Here is a 21,786-nt window from a genome sequence, read left to right on the forward strand (position 1 = left end):
TTCACAACTGCTGTCAAACTAGCGGTAAATAGCGGCAGTGCAAGTTAAACACAGGGTGCTTTGTTCGATGTACACAAACTCACACAAATTCCAATTCATGACAGAAGCTAACATTACAGCCACTCATCACATATGAGTGCAGTACATCTACAGCAAGGATGTTTGGCTAAATCCACATTTGGCAAGGAAGCTAAGGATTGGGGGGGGGTTAGGGTTAGAGTTAGGGTTAGGGGTTAGGTTTAGCGTTAAGGCTAGGGTTGTGGTTAGGGTTAGGGTTAGAGGATGGGGGTATGTGGTTAGGGTAAAATGCACTGTCCGTCTATGGGAAGCCAGGATGGCGCCCAAAACCGCACGCAAGGGTTAGGGTTAGGGTTAGAGGTGGGGGTTGGGGGTTAGGGGGTTAGGGTTAGGGTTAGTGTTGGGTTTGGGGTTAAGGTTAGGGTTAGGGTTAGGGTTAGGGTTAATAATTAGTGTTATTTTGTATATTTCGTAAAACTCGAAAACTCCATCCAGCTGTATAATCACTCGCCATACAGCAATACATAATATCTGTCTATTACCTGACCGCTTCTGTTTTAGCTACCTCTCTTTGTTTATAGTGTATATTTTCTGCTGGATCTACTCTCTATTTTATGCTGCCCTTTTTTTTTTTTGCTGCGGCTGTTACATATACTGTAATATTGTACATGGTAATTGGAATGTATTATATATTGTATATATTATATAAAAATATTATATAATATAATAATATAATATATCAGTATACATGATATACTGTATATATAATTTGTAAATATTACATATATGTTACATTTTATATTGCTACTGTGGTACATTTTTAGTGTACCTAACACCTGCATTATCCTTCCCATCCTTATCCTTTCCATCCTTTGTAACTGAGCTGCTGTGTTGAACAATTTCTCTTGTGGATCAATAAAGTTTGTCTAAGTCTAAGTCTAAGTCTAAAACTAGCGTCCTGTAACGTAGACATTTGATGTCGGTCTATTTATTTTGTCACAGTAACAGTGCTGTTTTTAAGGACCTAATGAAAAAAACGTTAGTCTCTCACAAGTTGTTTTAACTGAACTCGCGGGCCACTAGTTGAATAGCCCAAATGACGTAAAAGAAAGGACTGAAAATTGAATCTTGAGGAACACAACAAGTACAACTAAAAAACTTGAACAGATCACTACTGACTCCATCTGAAGTTAAAAAAAGCTACCTCAACACCTTAGTTACATAAATTACATTACAACAAAAATTGTAAGTGCCAAAAAGGAGAGGACATAAGGGGATGCCTTGAGGAACGCCTCAGTTATACAAATCACAAGTTTGGACCTCAGTGTTCTACAAACCCCGTTTCCATATGAGTTGGGAAATTGTGTTAGATGTAAATATAAACGGAATACAATGATTTGCAAATCCTTTTCAACCCATATTCAATTGAATGTATTTCAAAGACAAGATATTTGATGTTCAAACTCATACATTTTTTTTTTTTTTTTGCAAATAATAATTAACTTAGAATTTCATGGCTGCAACACGTGCCAAAGTAGTTGGGAAAGGGCATGTTCACCACTGTGTTACATGGCCTTTCCTTTTAACAACACTCAGTAAACGATTGGGAACTAATGAACTGATGTTGAAGCTTTGAAAGTGGAATTCTTTCCCATTCTTGTTTTATGTAGAGCTTCAGTCGTTCAACAGTCCGGGGTCTCCGCTGTCGTATTTTACGCTTCATAATGCGCCACACATTTTCGATGGGAGACAGGTCTGGACTACAGGCGGACCAGGTAAGTACCCGCACTCTTTTTTTACGAAGCCACGCTGTTGTAACACGTGCTGAATGTGGCTTGGCATTGTGTTGCTGAAATAAGCAGGGGCGTCCATGAAAAAGACGGCGCTTAGATGGCAGCATATGTTGTTCCAAAACCTGTATGTACCTTTCAGCATTAATGGTGCCTTCACAGATGTGTAAGTTACCCATGCCTTGGGCACTAATGCACCCCCATACCATCACAGATGCTGGCTTTTGAACTTTGCGTCGATAACAGTCTTGATGGTTCGCTTCCCCTTTGATCCGGATGACACGATGTCGAATATTTCCAAAAACAATTTTAAATGTGGACTCGTCAGACCACAGAACACTTTTCCACTTTGCATCAGTCCATCTTAGATGATCTCGGGCCCAGAGAAGCCGGCGGCGTTTCTGGATGTTGTTGATAAATGGCTTTCGCTTTCCATAGTAGAGCTTTAACTTGCACTTAAAGATGTAGCGACAAACTGTATTTAGTGACAGTTGTTCCTGAGCCCATGTGGTGATATCCTTTAGAGATTGATGTCTGTTTTTGATACAGTGCCGTCTGAGGGATCAAAGGTCACGGTCATTCAATGTTGGTTTCCGGCCATGCCGCTTATGTGGAGTGATTTCTCCAGATTCTCTGAACCTTTTGATGATATTATGGACCATAGATGTTGAAATCCCTAAATTCCTTGCAATTGCACTTTGAGAAACGTTGTTCTTAAACTGTTTGACTATTTGCTCACGCAGTTGTGGACAAAGGGGTGTACCTCGCCCCATCCTTTCTTGTGAAAGACTGAGCATTTTTTGGGAAGCTGTTTTTGTACCCAATCATGGCACCCACCTGTTCCCAATTAGCCTGCACACCTGTGGGATGTTCCAAATAAGTGTTTGATGAGCATTCCTCAACTTTATCAGTATTTATTGCCACCTTTCCCAATTTCTTTGTCAGGTGTTGCTGGCATCAAATTCTAAAGTTAATTAATAATGATTATTTGCAAAAACAAATATTTATCAGTTTGAACATCAAATATGTTGTCTTTGTAGCATATTCAACTGAATATGGGTTGAAAATTATTTGCAAATCATTGTATTCCGTTTATATTTACATCTAACACAATTTCCCACCTCATATGGAAACGGGGTTTGTATGTTTGCTGGCAAGTTTAAATATCAATGCAAGGATCTTCCAATGTGTTTACAGTAGTCTAAGTTCCTCTCTACAACAGAAGCACTCTATTTGCTTTAATGCCTAAAACACAAATCTAAGATATCAACATTTACTTCAAATAGCTTAGCATTATCAAAGTAGCCCTGACCACCCTCCTTCAAGATTTTTTTAAATTTTTTTATGCAATCCTGGCTTAACAAACCTCTGCCTTGATGAACTTACCATTACAACATTAACTACTATTGTTACAAAAATATTAATTTAGTTTATAATGTTGCAATCATAGTGCACCATTGTTGTTATACTGAGATACTTGGCAAGGTACACTTGTGTCAATCAATATAATCAGACAGGTGTACCTAATAAGCAGATGTCTGTCATTATGTAAAAAATAATATAATATAAAACATAGATTTACCTATTTGAACTATTTTCTGTATAATTCCAATTGTTAACATTTTCTTAAGTAAATATAGCTGCATTAGAACATTTTCTGAAAATACAGGACAGAAACTCTACGAGTACGTAATTTTTCATAAACTGGGTTTGATGGCACATAACTTTTTGTTTGTCAATAAAATGTTTGCAGAAACATCTATAATACACTATGCCTTTCTACAACCAGTGTAATGTATCATTATACTTGCTAACTGCAGATGAATGTCATTTTAAAGTGAGGTGGGCTATGAACTCATCAAGGTACAGCAAGGGCTTGACGCTGCTGTCTTTCTACAAAGAGGTAAAGTATAGCTAAAAAAACCCAAAGTGGACTTCAACAATAAAGTAAAAGAGCTATTCCTGGAGAAGAAGAGTGTTGTGTTTTTGATAAACTGCATGAGTATTTTTAACGTCTCTTTTTCCACAACGTGCTTGTTCCTCCTCTGTCCCTCCTTTATGACATCATCATTGGTTTACTGACAGTTACACCACAGACAGGCTCAGGGACTTTGGTATACAAATAAAAGATAAACCCATAAAAGGTTGAGTTTGTAAAAAAATAAAAAATGTTTTACCTAAATTAATTATTCTCTCCCTGGGCCATGATTGGTACCGGGCCGCAGAAGAATTTTTAATGATTTTTTTTTTTTTATGTTTTTTTTTTTAATGTTTTTTTTTTTTTTTTAATTAAATCAACATAAAAAACACAAGATACACTTACAATTAGTGTACCAACCCAAAAAACCCTCCCTCCCCCATTTACACTCATTCACATATCAATATATATCAATACAGTCTGCAGGGATACAGTCCGTGGGCACACATGATTGTGCGTGCTGCTGGTCCACTCAATCTAAATTTAATCGCCAATATTTCCATAGCAATAATAAATAAGCATGGAGACAAAGGGCACCCTTGTTTTAGACCTTTTAATAGAGGTATTGTCCCTGAGATGTATCCATTATTGATCATTCTACAGCTAGTTTTATTATATAGCGTCTTGATCCAGTGTAATAAGGAGTTGCCAAAATTGAAAAAAACTAAGCTTTTACAAATAAGAACAAGAAATAATGAGTTATTTCTGTTTTATGTCGTTAAAGTTATTAACCACATCAAAACACACACACTTAACTCTCGCCTTTTTGAGCAGCTTTGTGAGGAGATGGACGTGGAGCACAGACGCCTTCTCTTATACACAGAAATAAGATGGTTATCCCGTGGGAAATCACTGGCCAGCGTATTTGAATTACGAGAGCCACTGCAAAGATTTCTCTCAGAAAAGAAGTCACCGCTGGCAGAACATTTCAGTGACGAGGAATGGGTCGCAAAACTGTCTTACTTATGCAACATATTAAGCTTGCTCAATGAACTCAATCTGTCACTTCAGGGAAAAATGACAACTGTATTTAAATTGGCAGATAAAGTAGCTGCATTTAAAATCTAACTGGATTTGTGGGCACGGCGTGTGAACAGAGGCACATTGGACATGTTTCAAACATTGGCTGGGATTTTGCGTGATACTGAGCCTGCGCCTTCATTCACCAAGCTGCTGCACGATCACCTATATGTGCTTTTAAAAGAGTTTGAGCGCTACTTCCCAACTTCAAAAGCCCCACGAACTGCCAAGGAATGGATCAGCGACCCATTTGTCAACAAAGCAGATGAATCCAGCATGTCTGCAAAAAGAAGATCAACTGCTGGAGATCGCAAAAGACGGCAAATGACGGCAAATGACGGCAAATGACAACAAAAAAAAAATATATATATACTCATGTTATGTTGTTGGCGCAATGTGCTAATATAGGTCCATATGAGTACACAGTGGATTCACGTTTATTATTTTAATTTTTTCATGACAAAAAAAAAATAATAATAACCACCCCCCCCCCCAACCCCCCGGTCCGCGGGACAAAAAAGGTTGGGGACCATTGATTTAAAACAAATACATCCGTGCCTCGCCAGCCATGAACCTCACTGCACGTCACTAGTTCACATTGACTAAAATGCCCTCCACATTCTAATATATACCATATTCCCAAAAGAAAGCCCCCTAAAAAACTGCAGTTTTCTATTCAGGCTCCAATACTCTGGAATGCCCTACTGGTAACAGTTAGAGATGCTACCTCAGTAGAAGCATTTAAGTCCCATCTTAAAATTCATTTATTTACCCTAGTCTTTGACCCCTTTTTCGACCAGTTGATCTGCCGTTTCTCTCTTCTGCTCTGCCCCACTCTCCTGCACGGAGAGGTTATCAGGTGGCCACGGATCAGTTTCTACGGAGGACGCGCTAGCTCTTCCAAGTCGGGACCCGGGATGGACCACTCCTCTTTGCATCAGTCGGTGACGTCTCTGCGCTGCTGACTTGTCTCCATTCAAGATGATCCCCTGCTGGCCCCACTATGAACTGAACCCTCACATTATTAACCCTATCCACCAGGCATCCATTGCACGGGTCACCCAAGGGGGACATCTGCGGTCCCTTCCAGGGTTTCACGTCGCTCCCATTGGGTTGAGTTTTTCTTGCCCTGATGTGGGATCTGAGCCGAGGATGTCGTTGTGGTTTGTGCAGCCCTTTGAGATATTTGCGAATAAGGCCTATATAAATAATCTTTGATTGATAGACTAATAGACTAAAAAACTCATTTGTCCCACACGCCATCAGACTGTACAACTCCTCTCTGGGGGGGGGGGGGGGGGGGGGGTACTAGGATGACAGGGGATGCAAAACAATAACATATACTGAAATAAACTGCAACAAAAACAGTGGAATAACAGTGAATACATTTTCATAACATTAACTACTGCCTAGTTTCTCTTGTTATATTCTTATTTTTACTGTTATATTTGTATTCTTATTGTTGCTTTTTATTGTTATTCTTATTTTAATATGTTCTATTGTATTTCCATTTGTACACCCATTATTTACTTTTTTACTTAGTTTTTAAATTCGATCTAAATTCTGTACACTGCTGCTGGAATTTAAATTTTCCTGAGGGAACTCTCCTGAAGGAATCAATAAAGTACAAACTATCTATCTGATTGATTGATATATCACATCAAGTAACCTTTGCCTTGTTAAAACACTTTCATGATCAAGTCATCAATGTTTTGCCTACCTCAGTCTCACTGGGAGACTCAGCACAGCACTAATTTGCTGCACCGGTTACCACGGTGATGAGATTCTTAAAACTATTCAAAAACAATGTCTGTAGGCCATTTGTAGGAATATACAGTATGTCAGAAGAAAGCAGCATGACTGACTATATTTTGGCTGCATTTATCGGCGTGCTGTCCTTGGACCTTGCAGTGCATGTCCTCTGCAGATGCTGCATTGCTGCAATGCTCTGCAGTAATTACGTCCACTCACATTGTCGCATCAGCCTGCTGCAATTACAAGGATAAGGGTTCTGTGCAAGACCACTCATCAAAATATTCTAATAGGATATGGGAGGGTTTTTTTGTCAAAAGCGTGGTCAAACGAGGACAAAATATGCCAAGAAACATTCCACTGAATCTACTGAATACTGTAGTGCATTATATAAACATCTTAACTTTGAGATGATCGCAGTCCAACGTGTCCCAGGAAACATTAAGGCAACTCTTCTATGTCTTTATTGAAGAGAGAACACACAGGTGCCACTAAAGAAAGAGAGAGAGAGAGGGTGGGAGGGAATGAAAATAAGCGAGAGAGAGAAAAAGGAGGGGTGTGAGGGAGGTATAGGAGGAGACTTGGGAGATTTCAGACAGGAATAGGAGCAGAGGAGCAATTGAAAAACAGCTGTCCGGCAGACGTCGCAGTCAACTGAAGTGCAGCCCTGAGGCAGAGACAGGAGGCAGGACGGTGTCAACGCGCCTTAAAGACAAGCCACCGAACACACACACACACTCACAGCACAGAGTGCAGGGATCAGGAGCTGAGGCACCACCGTGAAAGATTATCCACATCAAAAGGTGAGTTTCCATTTGTAATGTAAGTCATTTTACTACCCAGGCGGTTCTTTTTAAACCAGCTGCTTTTTGAAGACACATGTAGCATAAAGCAGGTTGAAGAAGTCCAGAAGATACCTCTCAAGACATGAGAAATATGGCTCCTCAAAGGAGAAGTGCACATCAACTGTAAGGCATGTTCATGTCAATATCAGAACTGGCGTCGCGTTTCCCTCCCCAAGTGGAACAGATTGGAGTTGGGTGAATTTCAACAGACAAAACAGAAAAATGACTTGAGTCTGTGGGAATTATTTTCATGTGCTTCGATTCGGGTTTTTAGGCACTCATCTCACGCCAAGGATAATGCTGGCCTGGGCTAGCCATGCTTGCGGGTGGTAAAAAGGGGAGCAAGATAGACAGAACCAATGCTCCACCCTGCTATTCACACCGCCACCAGGCCCCTCACAAGCAGAGCCTTTGCCTATAATTGAGTTGTGTTTTTCATTAAGTCTATTCCAGGGCTACTAGTTGCACTTGAAATAAACGGGTGCTTTCAACCTTTCCGAAGCATTATAGAAGTCAAAGCCGTGGTTGAATGCTATGTAGAAACCGCCTTTAAAGTCGTACTGTGAATTACACCCAGTGGAAGAATTTGTCACCTATTTGAGGATAATTAGAGGTGCAGTGTACAGCGCGCTAAATAATACAAGAACACCACCAACGGCTAGCATGTTAATAAGTATGGTCTGAACAGGTTCAACAAATGCATATCTACTTTTGTCACAATTAAACTTTCTAACCAGTGCTGTTCGACTTTGAATAAAACATGCTCTCATGGCTGTCAATGACAGTGGTCTGGCGAGACATGCTCCCCATTGGTACTCATGCAGCCCCTGCATCTGTGCACGTGTATGAATCAAAAGAATGCGGAAATGTAATCATGCATTGAAGGCATCTTTCACATGAGTGTAATCGTTAAACTAAATAACACTATGTATTTTCATTTTTTCATTTAATATACATGTCTCACACTACAATCAATTTAATGTAGAATTTATTATGTGAAGGTTTAATGCGAAAATGTTGAAAAGCAAAAAACCTAATAAATTATAACATTTGATCATTAAATACTAGTATAAAACATGTATAATAAATGACAAAATGAAAAGTGTAACAATTGTACTCACGAGTACGATTCCTTTAATGCGCAATTACATTTCCGCATTTCTTGGATTCATTATGTCAACAACGACAGCGAAAAACGACAGAGAGAAATAAAACGAGAGTAAATATTGGCGTTGCTTTTGAGCGGTGGAAAGATTGTCAAGATTTGTTCTCGGTACCATGGTAGCTATGAAAAGTAAGACGCTACTTAGACAACAGGAAGTAATACATGAAGCTAGGTGAACATATGTCTGCAACTCTAAATATGGTATATCTTGCGGTGTACCCCACACAGATCAATAATGGGAACAAGATTGTTGAATTTCTATATAAATGACATTTGTAGAGTTACAAAGGACTTGAAAGTTATTACTATTTGCAAACAATATGACCACATTTTGTTCAGGAGAGAACACAGAAGCTAATACAAATAATAACAGAAAACATTGATACATTAAAGAGATGGTTTGACAAAATCAGACTATCCTTGAATCTCAGTAAAACTAAAATAATGTTATTCAGAAACAGTAGCAATGAAAGTCGAACACAAATGCAAAAAGATAGAGTAGACATTGAAAGGGTAAAAGAACTCCAATGCCTATGCGCAATAATATATAATACAATTAACTGGACATTTTCATATAAAAGTATACAACGTAAGGTAACAATACATATTTCAATAATGAATAAAAGCAAAATATGTTCTGGACCAACAATCACTCCATATTTTTGCTAGTGTATCCGAGTTGTGTAGAATTATGGGGAAATAACTACAAAATACAAATTAGCTTTCTTTGCTGTTTTTTCAAATAGGCTAAACATTCAATAAGAGTTAACGTTGCTAGCTAACCTTTGTCAAAATTGTTATTTGTCATTAGGTGACAACAAGTATAACTAATTTCACCCTGTTTCTGCTGACATTGTATGCTTTATATTGTATGTTTTTACGTCTGGCAACATAACAGCAAGTATTTGCTTTAGTACATTTATATTATATATTATATTATATTTTTTGGCACCAGTTAGTGCCAAAAAAGTTTGGTGTATGACAAAATGTTACTTTCAGTTCAGTTTCAGTTTATTTCGAACATGCATACAATACAATGTAATTCATGGGATGGCGTGGCGAAGTTGGTAGAGTGGCCGTGCCAGCAATCGGAGGGTTGCTGGTTACTGGGGTTCAATCCCCACCTTCTACCATCCTAGTCACGTCCGTTGTGTCCTTGGGCAAGACACTTCACCCTCGCTCCTGATGGGTGCTGGTAGCGCCTTGCATGGCAGCTCCCTCCATCAGTGTGTGAATGTGTGTGTGAATAGGTGAATGTGGAAATACTGTCAAAGCGCTTTGAGTACCTTGAAGGTAGAAAGGCGCTATACAAGTATAACCCATTTATAATTTATTTATTTATCACATATTTCCAGTTGTTTCATTACAGCACGTCCGAAAAGGAGTAGGAAGAAGCTGATCTTATTTAATCCTACCCCTTTTTTATACCATAGCAATTGTGTCCTTGTTCTCTGTAGCATAACAGTGAACAAATAAATACCAAACAAAAATATACCATAGTAAGTAAAAACATATTAAATACATAAATTATCTTTGTCTCAATAAAAACAATTTACATTTTTTTTTAAAACTAACTTTGAAACTGAAAAATCAAGTTTTGATGTTGAATTTTTAAAAATACATCACTGTGTTCAAAATTTTGAAAAAAAAATGTTTTTTTTAGGTGGAATACAATTATGATTCACTCAAGTAATTCTTTCAAACCAATGTTTTTTTTTTTCATTTTTCACTTTCATATATTTAAATTTTTCAGATTTAAATAATATTTTTCACAGTTTCAATTTTTTTCAGTTTTTGATCTTTCTTTGTCTTGGATTTTGTTTACTTTGGCCCTAATTGAGTTCCATACATTGCAGCATAGTTTAAAATCTCAGAACAGGCAGAGGCTATGATGGTATGACACCAAATGGGCTTCTGAGTTCAGTTCAAAACTTGGGAGACAAACATTTTTGATGCAATTTTCTAAAAAAAACACTAGAATATTACTGTTCTAAAGTGAACCACTGTAAACACATTGACGGATCCTTGCATATACATTTTAACTTTGAAAGCAAACATAGTAAACCGATGTCCAATCTTGTGCTTTACCTAATTGAGGTGGTCCTCAAGGCACCCCTTTAAGTCCTTTCCTTTTTGTCAGTTACAACATGTTTTTTTGTAATGGAATTTATGTAACTGAGGTGTTACTGTAGCTTGTTAACTTCAAATACAGTCAGTAGTCATTTGTTCAACTTTTTTAGTTATACTAGTAGAGTTCCTGAAGGTTCCATTTTAGATGCTCTCTTTTTCATCTTTTGGGCTATTCAACTGGTGGCCTGCAAGTTTAGTTAAAAAACTTGAGAGTTTCACATTTTTGCAGCAGATTCTTAAAAACACAAGGGTACTGTAAGAGAGATGTTCTTCGACTATCTTTTTTGCAGAATGTCTTTAAAAACAGCAGAGCGCTCCTGTAACTTTGACAAAATAAATAGATCAAACTCAAATGTCTTCTGTAGAGGATGCTGGTTGTCCAGAATATGCTAACCAAGAGTAATAGTGAAGGGAGCAGCTTTCTAGAAATGTGGCCCCCAGAACAAATTAGTGTAATATCCAAGCCCTACAAGCAACAGTGTAACGGCTGTAAACTGCACCTATAACTATAATTATCAAACATGTTAGCGCTATTTTCAACAAGCGTAATTCCATCTTCAGAGGAAATATTTAGAGGATGCATCATTTCTATTTGAGACAAATCGCACAGTCACTTGCAGGTCATAAGTAACAGCTGCCATTCGAGCTCAATGTGGAGCCACAGCGAAACTGCAATGCTGTCATTGGGTTACTCCACTAATAATATACTGACCCAATTGTATCGCACGTGACTTCGTCCCCGAATGCCCACACAAATCCCGAGCCACAAGTTGAACTGCCAGACAGCAAAATCTTTCATCACCTTGCGCCTTATGCCGCCCCCACACTAATAACTAAGCCCCTGATGAGGCAAAGCTCAGTATTTAAGAGGCTGGAGCTGCTCCAGGTCACTTCATGCCCACACAGATAGCTGCTGCTGACCCAATGACTCTGTGGTTTATCTTACTGGATGGATGCTCAGTCAAGTATATTTAAAAGTGGGGGGGGCGGTGCTATCATATTCCCACTTCCGGGGAGGTGTAAATGAAAACCACGAGTGCATTCTCTTGTGGCGACACTGCTGGGTTCAGACTGGTCAGCACGTGCCACAGTACCCTTGTTTGGACAAGTCCCAAACGCAGGGTGCAAATCTGAGCCTCTGCAGAAAACACTATTAAGAGCCAGACTTACAGTCGTGCTCATAAGTTTACATACCCTGGAAGAATTTATGATTTATTGGCCATTCTTCAGAGAATATGAATGATAACACAAAAACATTTCTTCCACTCATGCTTAATGGTTGTGTGAAGCTATTTATTGGCAAACAACTGTGTTTACTCTTTTTGAATCAAAATGACAAAAGAAAGTACCCAAATGACCCTGATCAAAAGTTTACATACCCCAGTGACTTTGATGTGATAACATGCACAAAGGTTGACACAAACAGGTTTGAATGGCTAATCAAGGTTCCAATCCTCACCTGTGACATGTTTGTTGTAATTAATGTTTGTGTATAAAAGGTCAGTGAGTTTCTGGGCTTCTGACAGACCATTGCATCTTTCATCCAGTGCTGCACAGATGTTTCTGGATTCTGAGTCATGGGGAAGGCAAAATAATTATCAAAGGATCTGCGAGAAAAGGTAAATGAACTGCATAAAACAGGAAAGGGGTATAAAAAGATATCCAAGGAATTGAGAATGCCAATCAGCACTTGAAGACAAATGTGCTGCATGGTCGAGTCGCCAGAAGAAAGCCACCACTCCAAATTACTTTGTTCCAGAAGTTTTGAGGCTTGTCTCTGTGCTGTTTGGCGTAATGTAAGCGGGATACTTTGTGACATTTGTGCAGAAATGGCTTTCTTCTGGCGACTCAACCATGCAGCCCATTTTTCTTCAAGTGCCTCCTTATTGTGCATCTTGATGTCATTGACAATACAACACAATTTTGCAGAGAGTCATGTATTTCAGCTGAAGTTATTTGTGGATTTTTCTTTGCATCTCGAACAATTTTCCTGGCAGTTGTGGTTGAAATCTTTGCTGGTGTACCTGAATCCCTCATTTTCCACTTCTTAATCAGCGTTTGAACACTGCTGATTGGCATTCTCAATTCCTTGGATATCTTTTTATACCCCTTTCCTGTTTTATGCAGTCCATTTACCTTTTTTCGCAGATCCTTTGACAATTATTTTGCCTTCCCCATGACTCAGAATCCAGAAACATCTGTGCAGCACTGGATGAAAGATGCAATGGTCTGTCAGAAGCCCAGAAACTCACTGACCTTTTATACACACATATTAATTACAAACAAACAGGTCACAGGTGAGGATTGCAACCTTGATTAGCCATTCAAACCTGTTTGTGTCAACTTTTGTGCATGTTATCAGATCAAAGTCACTGGGGTATGTAAACTTTTGATCAGGGTAATTTGGGTACTTTCTTTTGTCATTTTGATTTAAAAAGAGTAAACACAGTTGTTTGCCAATAAATAGCTTAAGCATGAGTGGAAGAAAGGTTTTTGTGTTATCATTCATATTCTCTGAAGAATGGCCAATAAATCATAAATTCTCCCAGGGTATGTAAACTTATGAGCACAATTGTAAATATATTCATTTGATCTGTAAATGTTTACTTGTTCTGAAGACCTTGAACTGTTGTTTTTAACTCAGAACAAGCTCGACTAGCATTTCTATGATTCTTGAGATTCTCTTGTGATCATCCTCAAGAGAATTTGGTTTCGCCTTACCACGCCTCATGCAGGTGTGTTATGTGTGTTGGCAGCAGAAGCCAAAACCAGCATGATTGTTTTCCTCATACTTTTGCGGGAGCTGCTGGAATTCCTCTCATGTTTGCTGTAAGTGAGCATTCTACGGGATGTCTAATGTGAGGGTCAGACCATCAGGCTTTCGCCACGCCAGCTGACTAATATTGGCCTTGGCTGAGACGTGCAGGGTGATGCTCTCCCTGTGAGAGTACCAAGTCAGGTCCATGCAGGCCAGGGCGTTTAAGCCCTAAGTATGCAATACAATAGAGATATTCAAGTAAATTCTTTTGGGGGGCCACATTTCCAGAGAGCTAAAGACTTGGGGGCCGGATTTTTTCCGTCACTATTTGACTTAATTGTGTATATTCCGTTGAACCAGTGTCCTATACAGTGGATAATTGATTTTGGTCTATCTATTTTGTCCCAGTTACTGTTCTTAAAGGGAAAGTGCACATTTTTTGGGAATTTTGCCAATCGTTCACAATCAATATGAGAGACAAGAAGACAAAACGTTTTTGTTTTTCTCGGTGTCTTAATATATAACAACTGTCTCGTTCTAAGTGGCTAGCAATGTAGCTGATAGGAGCAATCAATTCTACCATTAAATCACTTTAAAAATGCATTCAAAAACCGTCAACAATACTTCATTTACGTTCCGTAACCCGTATAATAACCAAACTGTAGTGACATTGTTATCGTAAAAGCAAACACTAAGGAACAATTCTTCTAACCTACTAACAAATCGGCGTGCATCGGTATTAGCCGTAGAAGCTAACTACGGCAAGAGATAAAATAGCTTCTACGTCAGCACCAAACACGTTTGAGTTTGTAATGCACAACACAAGGCGATAGAACACCAATCTGTACTGACTGAAAAACATGAACAATCATATTACAGTGTCTGTAAAGTATTAGCCCACATTTCATGTTTTGTTTGTACACAGCTAGCCACAGAGCGTATGTACTATAGTTGTAATAACACGCATGACGTGCTGCGTGTATCATGATCAATATAAAGTGTGACTCACTCCATGGACAGTTGTCTGTTTGGTCCAGCTGGCCAAGGACATTTTTTCTGGTTTATTTGGGTAAGCACACCATTTATGCCAAAATAGCTTGGCTTCAAGTTCCACATTTTGCAGCTTCGATTCACTTTCACCTCTCTCTCTCAGCTTCCGTCTGCTCCAACATCTCACTCTTCCTTCGAGCTTGCTTCTATAACCAGCAGTTCATGCTCCATAAATTCAGATTCAACAAGATAAGGTTGTGAATCCTCATTTGTCCAAAAATAGTCATCTTCGTTGTTACCGAATCTGCCATGATTAGAACTCACTCGCATGTTTGTATCCAGAAGGAGTTGTTGCCAGAAGTCAGTTGTGCGCTGCTATGGAAACAGAAACAATTGTGCCGAAGAATTAGTTCCAGCATTGATTAAACCAAACAAAATACGGTGAATATTGTACATATTACATATTGTTATGAACGTGTCTGTTACTACATTACATATACAGTAGACTTGCAATGTGTGTATAAAACTTTGATGGAGGGTTTTAAAGTTTTTTAGAGGGCTTTGAAGGCTACTACGATGACTCCCATTTTTTTTATCATTTTTAAAATTCCCCCAAAAAGACTTTTCTGTTCTTGTCTCTCATAATACAGGCAAAATTCCAAAAGTGCAGTTCCCTTTTTTTTTCACTTTCTTTTTTTTCCTTTGATAAAAAAATAGTTTGATACATTTACAAAATGAAAAGCAACTTGAGAATGCATCCATCCATCCATTTTCTACCGCTTGTCCCTTTTTGGGGTCGCGGGGGGTGCTGGAGCCTATCTCATCTGCATTCGGGCGGTAGGCGGGGTCTTGAGAATGCAGATCAACATAATTACTCCCATTCTTGTATGTTGCATGCTTATGTTGCATTATTGTGTTGCTACTTCATGCGAGGCAGAAAATAAAATACACATGCAACCAAAACAAGCGTAGCACCAAAGTTTCCTTGACAACATAAGACTTTTCCACTTCTACATACAGCAAACTTGGGTAGAAAGCATGAACTTAAACAAGTGATTAATTATGCTTTAATAAACACTGCAGCCTTTTTCTTGTCTTTTCTGATTTATTTTATGCATAAGGTTTAGCAAAGTAATGCCATGTCTACACAAACACAGATTGTTTGAAAAATGCACATTTAGCCCACTGTGGTGTTTAGAAAAAAAAACACCAGTGGAGTTTTTAACAAAAAAATCTCCCTCCTCATGGAAGCACTTTCATATGCTCTGCCATGCTTTTTGTAGAGTCAGAAATCTGAAAAAGCCGCCGCAGTTGACTTGGCCACGCATTAAAATGCATCTGTTCTTTATTAAAGTGCTACATTATATGTACCATAATGTGTACAAATGGAAACCAGCACCAGAAAGTAAATTACTTCATTAATGTATCAGCCGCACCTCCCTAATTTTTCAAAACATTTTATTTTGTATATATATATCGGCTGCACAAGCCTATAAGCAGCAGGTGTACACATTGAAACATGAAATATTTACAGGTGATTGTGTTCATTCACAAATTTAACAAAAAGCAGCACCTGTAATTCCGCATACTGGAAGCAATGTCTTTGTCCAATTTCAACGGCCGGGTCAATCGTCTTTGGCTTTGGGGCTGCGTCTTGTGCATTTTGTGGTTTTCTTCATGACCAGGGTGAGTTCAGCCTGATTGTGTGAGTGCGTTTGATTAATTGTGACCCGTTCCGCAATTTCATTGGTCTGATGTGGCACGGCAAAATTTATTGGCGGCAGGTGAAGCTTCTGAACCAGGAAAAATCCAAACATTAGCTGCAGCATTGTGTAAAGCACAAGTTTAAAGCGTGGGAAAAACAGTTATGGTACTCGCGTTCTGTATTTTTAAGGAAGGTTTAAAACATTTTGTAAATTCTTTATGATGCAAACCAAAAAGCTCAGGTTTTCAAAATGCTTGGAAAAATATGCCTTTAAAACATGGATGTTAGTGTGGACACCTCTTACACTGCATGCATTCAAAACTGCTATCATTAGTGCAGTAACACACTGATACACAGGAACTATTGAGCAAGTGTTGCTACCTTCAGTATAGATAGCACTCGTGTCCAAATGGCCTTTACTATAGTGAAAGTATTTCCCCTTGTATACAGTATGAAAATGCTAAAATTGATGTTAAAATGGACATCAGCGTATCAATAAGTGCTGGTCTATGGAATAAACACAGCCTACTTAAAATGTTTTTTGATAAGGCTAATGCAGTGTTTAGTGTTCTTTTATTTCACAAGTGTGTTTGGTTTAGTTTTTTTAGAGTCGACTGTTTTTCAGTGGTGTGCAGTCAGATGGTCACTTCTGACAGACTTCAAAAGTAAATGTCTATAAATGGGCACGCTTTCTCTTGGCTATTGCCACACACGGAGAGTCTGCAAGTGTTTTCTCTTTGTCTTAACAATGTCTCACTATATCAGCCGTTTAACAGAGTCCATCCCAGACTATAGCATGTAGTGACTTCCTCTGCTTTGTTTGTAATGGAAAAGGCGGAGAGAAGGTAGCGGGCAATCAAAAGTCTTCATCAAATTCCCTCACTGATGTTGACTCGATGTAATAGGTTTTTTTCTCGCAGCTTTTTCATTAAAAGTTAATCTTGTGTTGGTCAAAGCCAAATCACTTCACAATCTGCATCACCTTCTTTCTTAAAATCCACTTGCTCTGATTATATTGCTTAAATCCTTTAACCCTTTCCATTCGCTCTTGTGATGCTCGTGCGGTAGCAGGGTGCCCTCCACTCATCTAATTAAAAACCCCTTTGTCGCCCCTCTCCTAATGTGCTTGCCAGCTGTTCTACATTAACAGATCCGCAGCCTTGTGGACCAAAGGAGGCTCACGTGAAAAGAACAGCAGCCTCATCCTGCTTAGATCTGCCTAATGTTTTTAATCTCTCTTGCAAGACGCCAAGTTTATTCCTTTTGTAGCGCCTTTTAAATGACTTGTTCACTTTGTTCCTCATGGTCTGGCCTCTTCTTGCTAGACAGACCAATTGAGGCCAGTAGGTCTCAAACCTAACTTCCCCACAGGCCAATATTTATTCTTCCATTATTCACCCATGTGGCACATTACAATGTCTTGCCCCGAGACAGAGCGTCAACAGGAACATGAAGTCAGACAGGAAACACACTAAGGACATATTTCAAGTCCAAAAACAGAAATTATCGTTATTGTATGATGTACAGTATTACGTACGGTTTCCAAGAAACATCCGATCAGAAACATCAAAGTTTTATTTCCGATATTGTAATTAATCCTTAATCCAACACTCAACAATATTAACACAAAACACATTTTATATACAATAATTGTAGATTTATTGTGATAATGCATGTTGATCACACATTCTACTGTACAGCTGCTGTGTCACGCAAATTTGACAGTGACAAGCGAACGAACGCGTTCTCAATTTAGAGTACTTGGAAGATCGGATATTTTGGGCGGCTGTTACGAGGCTAACTTATGGCAGGGATGCTTGTAAATCATATTTTTGCTTGCAACTTATAGACATTGTAAGGGTAAAAGAAAACACATTTTTGAGTGTAATGATAGATGATAAAATGAATTGGAAATCTCATGTAAAAAATATACAACATAAAGTAGCAAGAAACACGTCAATAATGAATAAAGCAAAACATGTTCTAGACCAAAAATCACTTCATATTCTTTACTGCTCACTAATGTTACCATATCTGAGTTATCGTGCAGAAATATGGGGAGACAACTACAAATGTATGCTTCATGCACTAACGGTGTTACAAAAAAGATAAATTAAAATAATACATAATGTTGGATATAGAGAACACACAAACCCTTTATTTTTTAAATCACAATTATTGGAATTCAACGATCTGGTGCATTTGCAAACAGCTAAAATGATGTGCAAAGAAAGCTATAACCTGCTATCCAAGAATGTACAACAATTCTTCTCAACAAAAGAGGAGAAATATAACTTTAGAGGAAAATCTAATTTAAAACATTTGTATGCTCGTACAACACTTAAATCCTTTAGCATATCAGTATGTGGAATTCAATTATGGAATGGATTAACCAAATAAATCCAACAAAGCACTAATATGATTCAGTTTAAGAGACTGTTCAAACTACAAGTGTTCACAAAGTACACAGAACAATAATTATGATGAACATCTTGAACCTTTTTTTTTTTTGTCTTGCTTTTTTTTAAAATAAATTTTTAATTTAGACAAAGATTATTTATGTATTTAATATTTGTTTGCTTACTATGGTATATTATTTGTTTATTATGTGTTTGTTCACTGTTATGTAACAGAAAACAAGGAAATAGGATAAAATTGCTATGGTATGAAAAAGGGGGAGGATTAAGTAAGCTCAGCTTCTTCCTACTCCTTTTCGGACGTGCGGTAATGAAACAACTGGAAATATGTGATGCATTACATTGAATTGTATGCATGTTCGAAATAAACTGAAACTAAACTGAACTGAACGGAAACTCTTAAGTTGGGGTGTCACTGTATTGCAAAAAACAAGGCTCAACTATGACTGTAATATCTAACGCATTCATTCAAAATTGTTCATGTATGAGTAAAAATGCTGACATTCTTTGTGCCTGTCTTTTATTTCAGACATCGACTGGAATCCTCCGCTCAATCCTGGCTGCAGCTGTTGAAAAGCATGTGTGATACCTGCATGGCCGACGGGATATTGAGAATGTAACTCCAGCCTCTCCTCTGGGATCTCTAACATCCACAAGTTCTAGAGCAACTTCAGCTTTTGTCGGAGTCCTGCAGTCACAGCCATGCCAGCGAAAGCTCCAATTTACCTGAAACACACCAACACTAAGAAGGGGAAGAAATGTCGCCTTCGAGACATTTTGTCACCGGACCTGATCAGTCCGCCACTTGGCGATTTTCGACACACTATTCACATAGGTAGAGGGGGACAGAGAGATGCCTTTGGGGACATGTCCTTCCTCCAGGGGAAATATGAACTCTTACCAGGGAAGGGGGAACCTCAGTATGGCGTCCAAAGTGAGTTCCTGCGAGCAAACAGTACAGGTGATGCTTTATATGTGGAGACCCCATCTCCTGTCCTCAAAAACGCCATCTCCCTCCCAACGATCGGTGGCTGTCAGGCACTGACCCTCCCACTCGTTTCCTCCACTGTCTTCTCAATACCTCCTGAGCCGCTGGGGGACATAACGGGCTCTACAACGGGCTCTACAACGGGCTCTACACTGCCCCAGAAAACTGACAGTGTTGAGGATGTGGAGATTGTGCAGATTGACACTTTGTTGCATCCTACTGACAACTTCAGCAGCAAGGCTCCACGTGTTCCACCGAAACCTGGCTCTAAAACGTGGTCTACAATGGGGTCTACACTACCCCAGAAAACTGACAGTGTTGAGGACGTGGAGATTGTGCAGATTGACACTTTGTTGCATCCTACTGACAACTTCAGCAGCAAGGCTCCACGTGTTCCACCGAAACCTGGCCCTAAAACGTGGTCTACAAGGGGGTCTACACTGCCCCAGAAAACTGACAGTGTTGAGGACGTGGAGATTGTGCAGATTGACACTTTGTTGCATCCTACTGACAACTTCAGCAGCAAGGCTCCACGTGTTCCACCGAAACCTTCCTCTACAACGTGGTCTACAATGGGGTCTACACTGCCCCAGAAAACTGACATTGTTGAGGACATGGAGATCATGCAGATGGACACTTTGTTGCATCCCACTGACAACTTCAGCAGCAAGGCTCCACATGTTCCACGGAAACCTGACGTCCTTCTGGACCTCCTGCAGAAGACGACAAAGCCCAACTCTAAACTCAACTCAGTCACCAAAGCTAACATCGCGAACAAACGAGTAAGTAGGATTGAGAAGCCATCTTGCTATTACATCCACGGTCATAGTAACACTAACTACATAGCTAACGGAAGCCTTCACAGCAATGCAAGCAGCGACAGCTTTGAAAGTTTTTATACAAAAGAGGACGATAAGACCAAAATCTACAATGACAAAGTTTATATCCATAACAAGAGCAAAGTTTTTGGACATTTTACCAATGACATTAACTTGGAGTTCAAGGCGCAGGCGCTCTCCAAGTGCAATGGAGACTGGGTGGACAGAGACAGCGGTGTGGAGGAGGGACGCATCTGTGATTTTGACTTGGACTTTTCCAAAGAGAAGAGCACATCACAGGAGTCGCTCACTCGGATCACAGACTCACTGCTCTCCCTTGAACTTGATCTGGGTCCATCCATCATGGATGATGTGCTCAACATAATGGATAAACCCGCAGTGAAGAGCAGGCCTTGAGCTGCACTGAGGGGTAAAGGGACTGATCACATTATCAAACTTCAGGCATCAGGAGAGAAAGGACTCAAAATGGGAAGATGGCAGAATCAGGATACAGCATTTAAATGAGAGACGTTAGAGCTCTCTATGTTTTTATTATCAAAACATATAACTATTCTGGTTTCTATGGAGTGTTCTTGTGCTTGTTTATTTTTGGCCATGCCGGCATGTTCATATGCATGTACTGTAGTTACTCTAATGTGCCTTTAATTATCATATTGTTGTAAATATTATCCTTAAGAGGCGTTCACACATCACCGTTTCATGGCATTTCTCAAATCACCGCGAACCACACGTCCCAACGATGGATGAGAAAGGCTCTTCTTTCTCATCATGGCACAAATGCGGATTGGTGCGGTAGAAACGCCGATTTTTCCTAAAATGTGGCGCAGTCCTCTACCCTCTACTCCGCATCAACAACAGTGCTACCGTGCTAGAACATGAGAGAAACATAGAAATATAATAACTATTTGTGGCAGCATCCGACAAAGTTATGTGTTTCACTTTTGCATCTCATTGCTCATAATTGTGGTGCGTTCCAGGAACCCTGAACAGATTTTCCCCCTCGGCCATCGGACTCATGACCAATAACAAGATCTAATAGCTCAGTTACAGCTCATTTTTATTCCTATTCTGTGTTATGTGTTCTATGTTGCACGATTGCACCAAGAAAAATTCCCATATATAAATCCCAATATAATAATGTACTATGATTATTATTATCCACTAACGGTAATCGTACATGAATCAGCTAATCTCTACATTATGAAGTAAAAGGAAACTTGACAGATTTGTAATCAAATTTAAGTGAATAATGGACATATTTTGGCTACTTCTTAGTACATTTGTCAGAACTGATTTATTAAAAATAAGTCAATAATTTGTTTTGTTGTGACACATTCAGAGCGTGCATTGGTAGGGCGGTGACTTTAGGTTTAGGGTGGAAGCCCAACAGT

At 39.1% G+C, this 21,786-nt stretch overlaps 1 protein-coding gene across 2 annotated transcripts in view; it reads left to right on the top strand.

Moving 5' to 3' along the window:
* Window positions 1-7,130: 7,130 nt before the first annotated feature.
* The window catches only part of cdc42ep3 (CDC42 effector protein (Rho GTPase binding) 3), a 15,308-nt gene continuing 652 nt past the window's right edge, over window positions 7,131-21,786 (top strand). The window contains exons 1-2 of one of the 2 annotated variants that reach the window (XR_009827174.1): window positions 7,131-7,361; window positions 19,098-21,763. Coding sequence is in view for 1 of the 2 variants with exons in the window: in XM_062057708.1 (XP_061913692.1) it covers window positions 19,271-20,791 (1,521 nt within the window). In the remaining variant the exon portion in view is untranslated. Of the gene's footprint in view, window positions 7,362-19,097 lie in introns of both variants that reach the window. The other variant, XM_062057708.1, reaches the window with a different exon arrangement.

Source organism: Entelurus aequoreus, linkage group LG09, assembly GCF_033978785.1.
Source record: "Entelurus aequoreus isolate RoL-2023_Sb linkage group LG09, RoL_Eaeq_v1.1, whole genome shotgun sequence".
Taxonomy (NCBI): Eukaryota; Metazoa; Chordata; class Actinopteri; order Syngnathiformes; family Syngnathidae; genus Entelurus; species Entelurus aequoreus.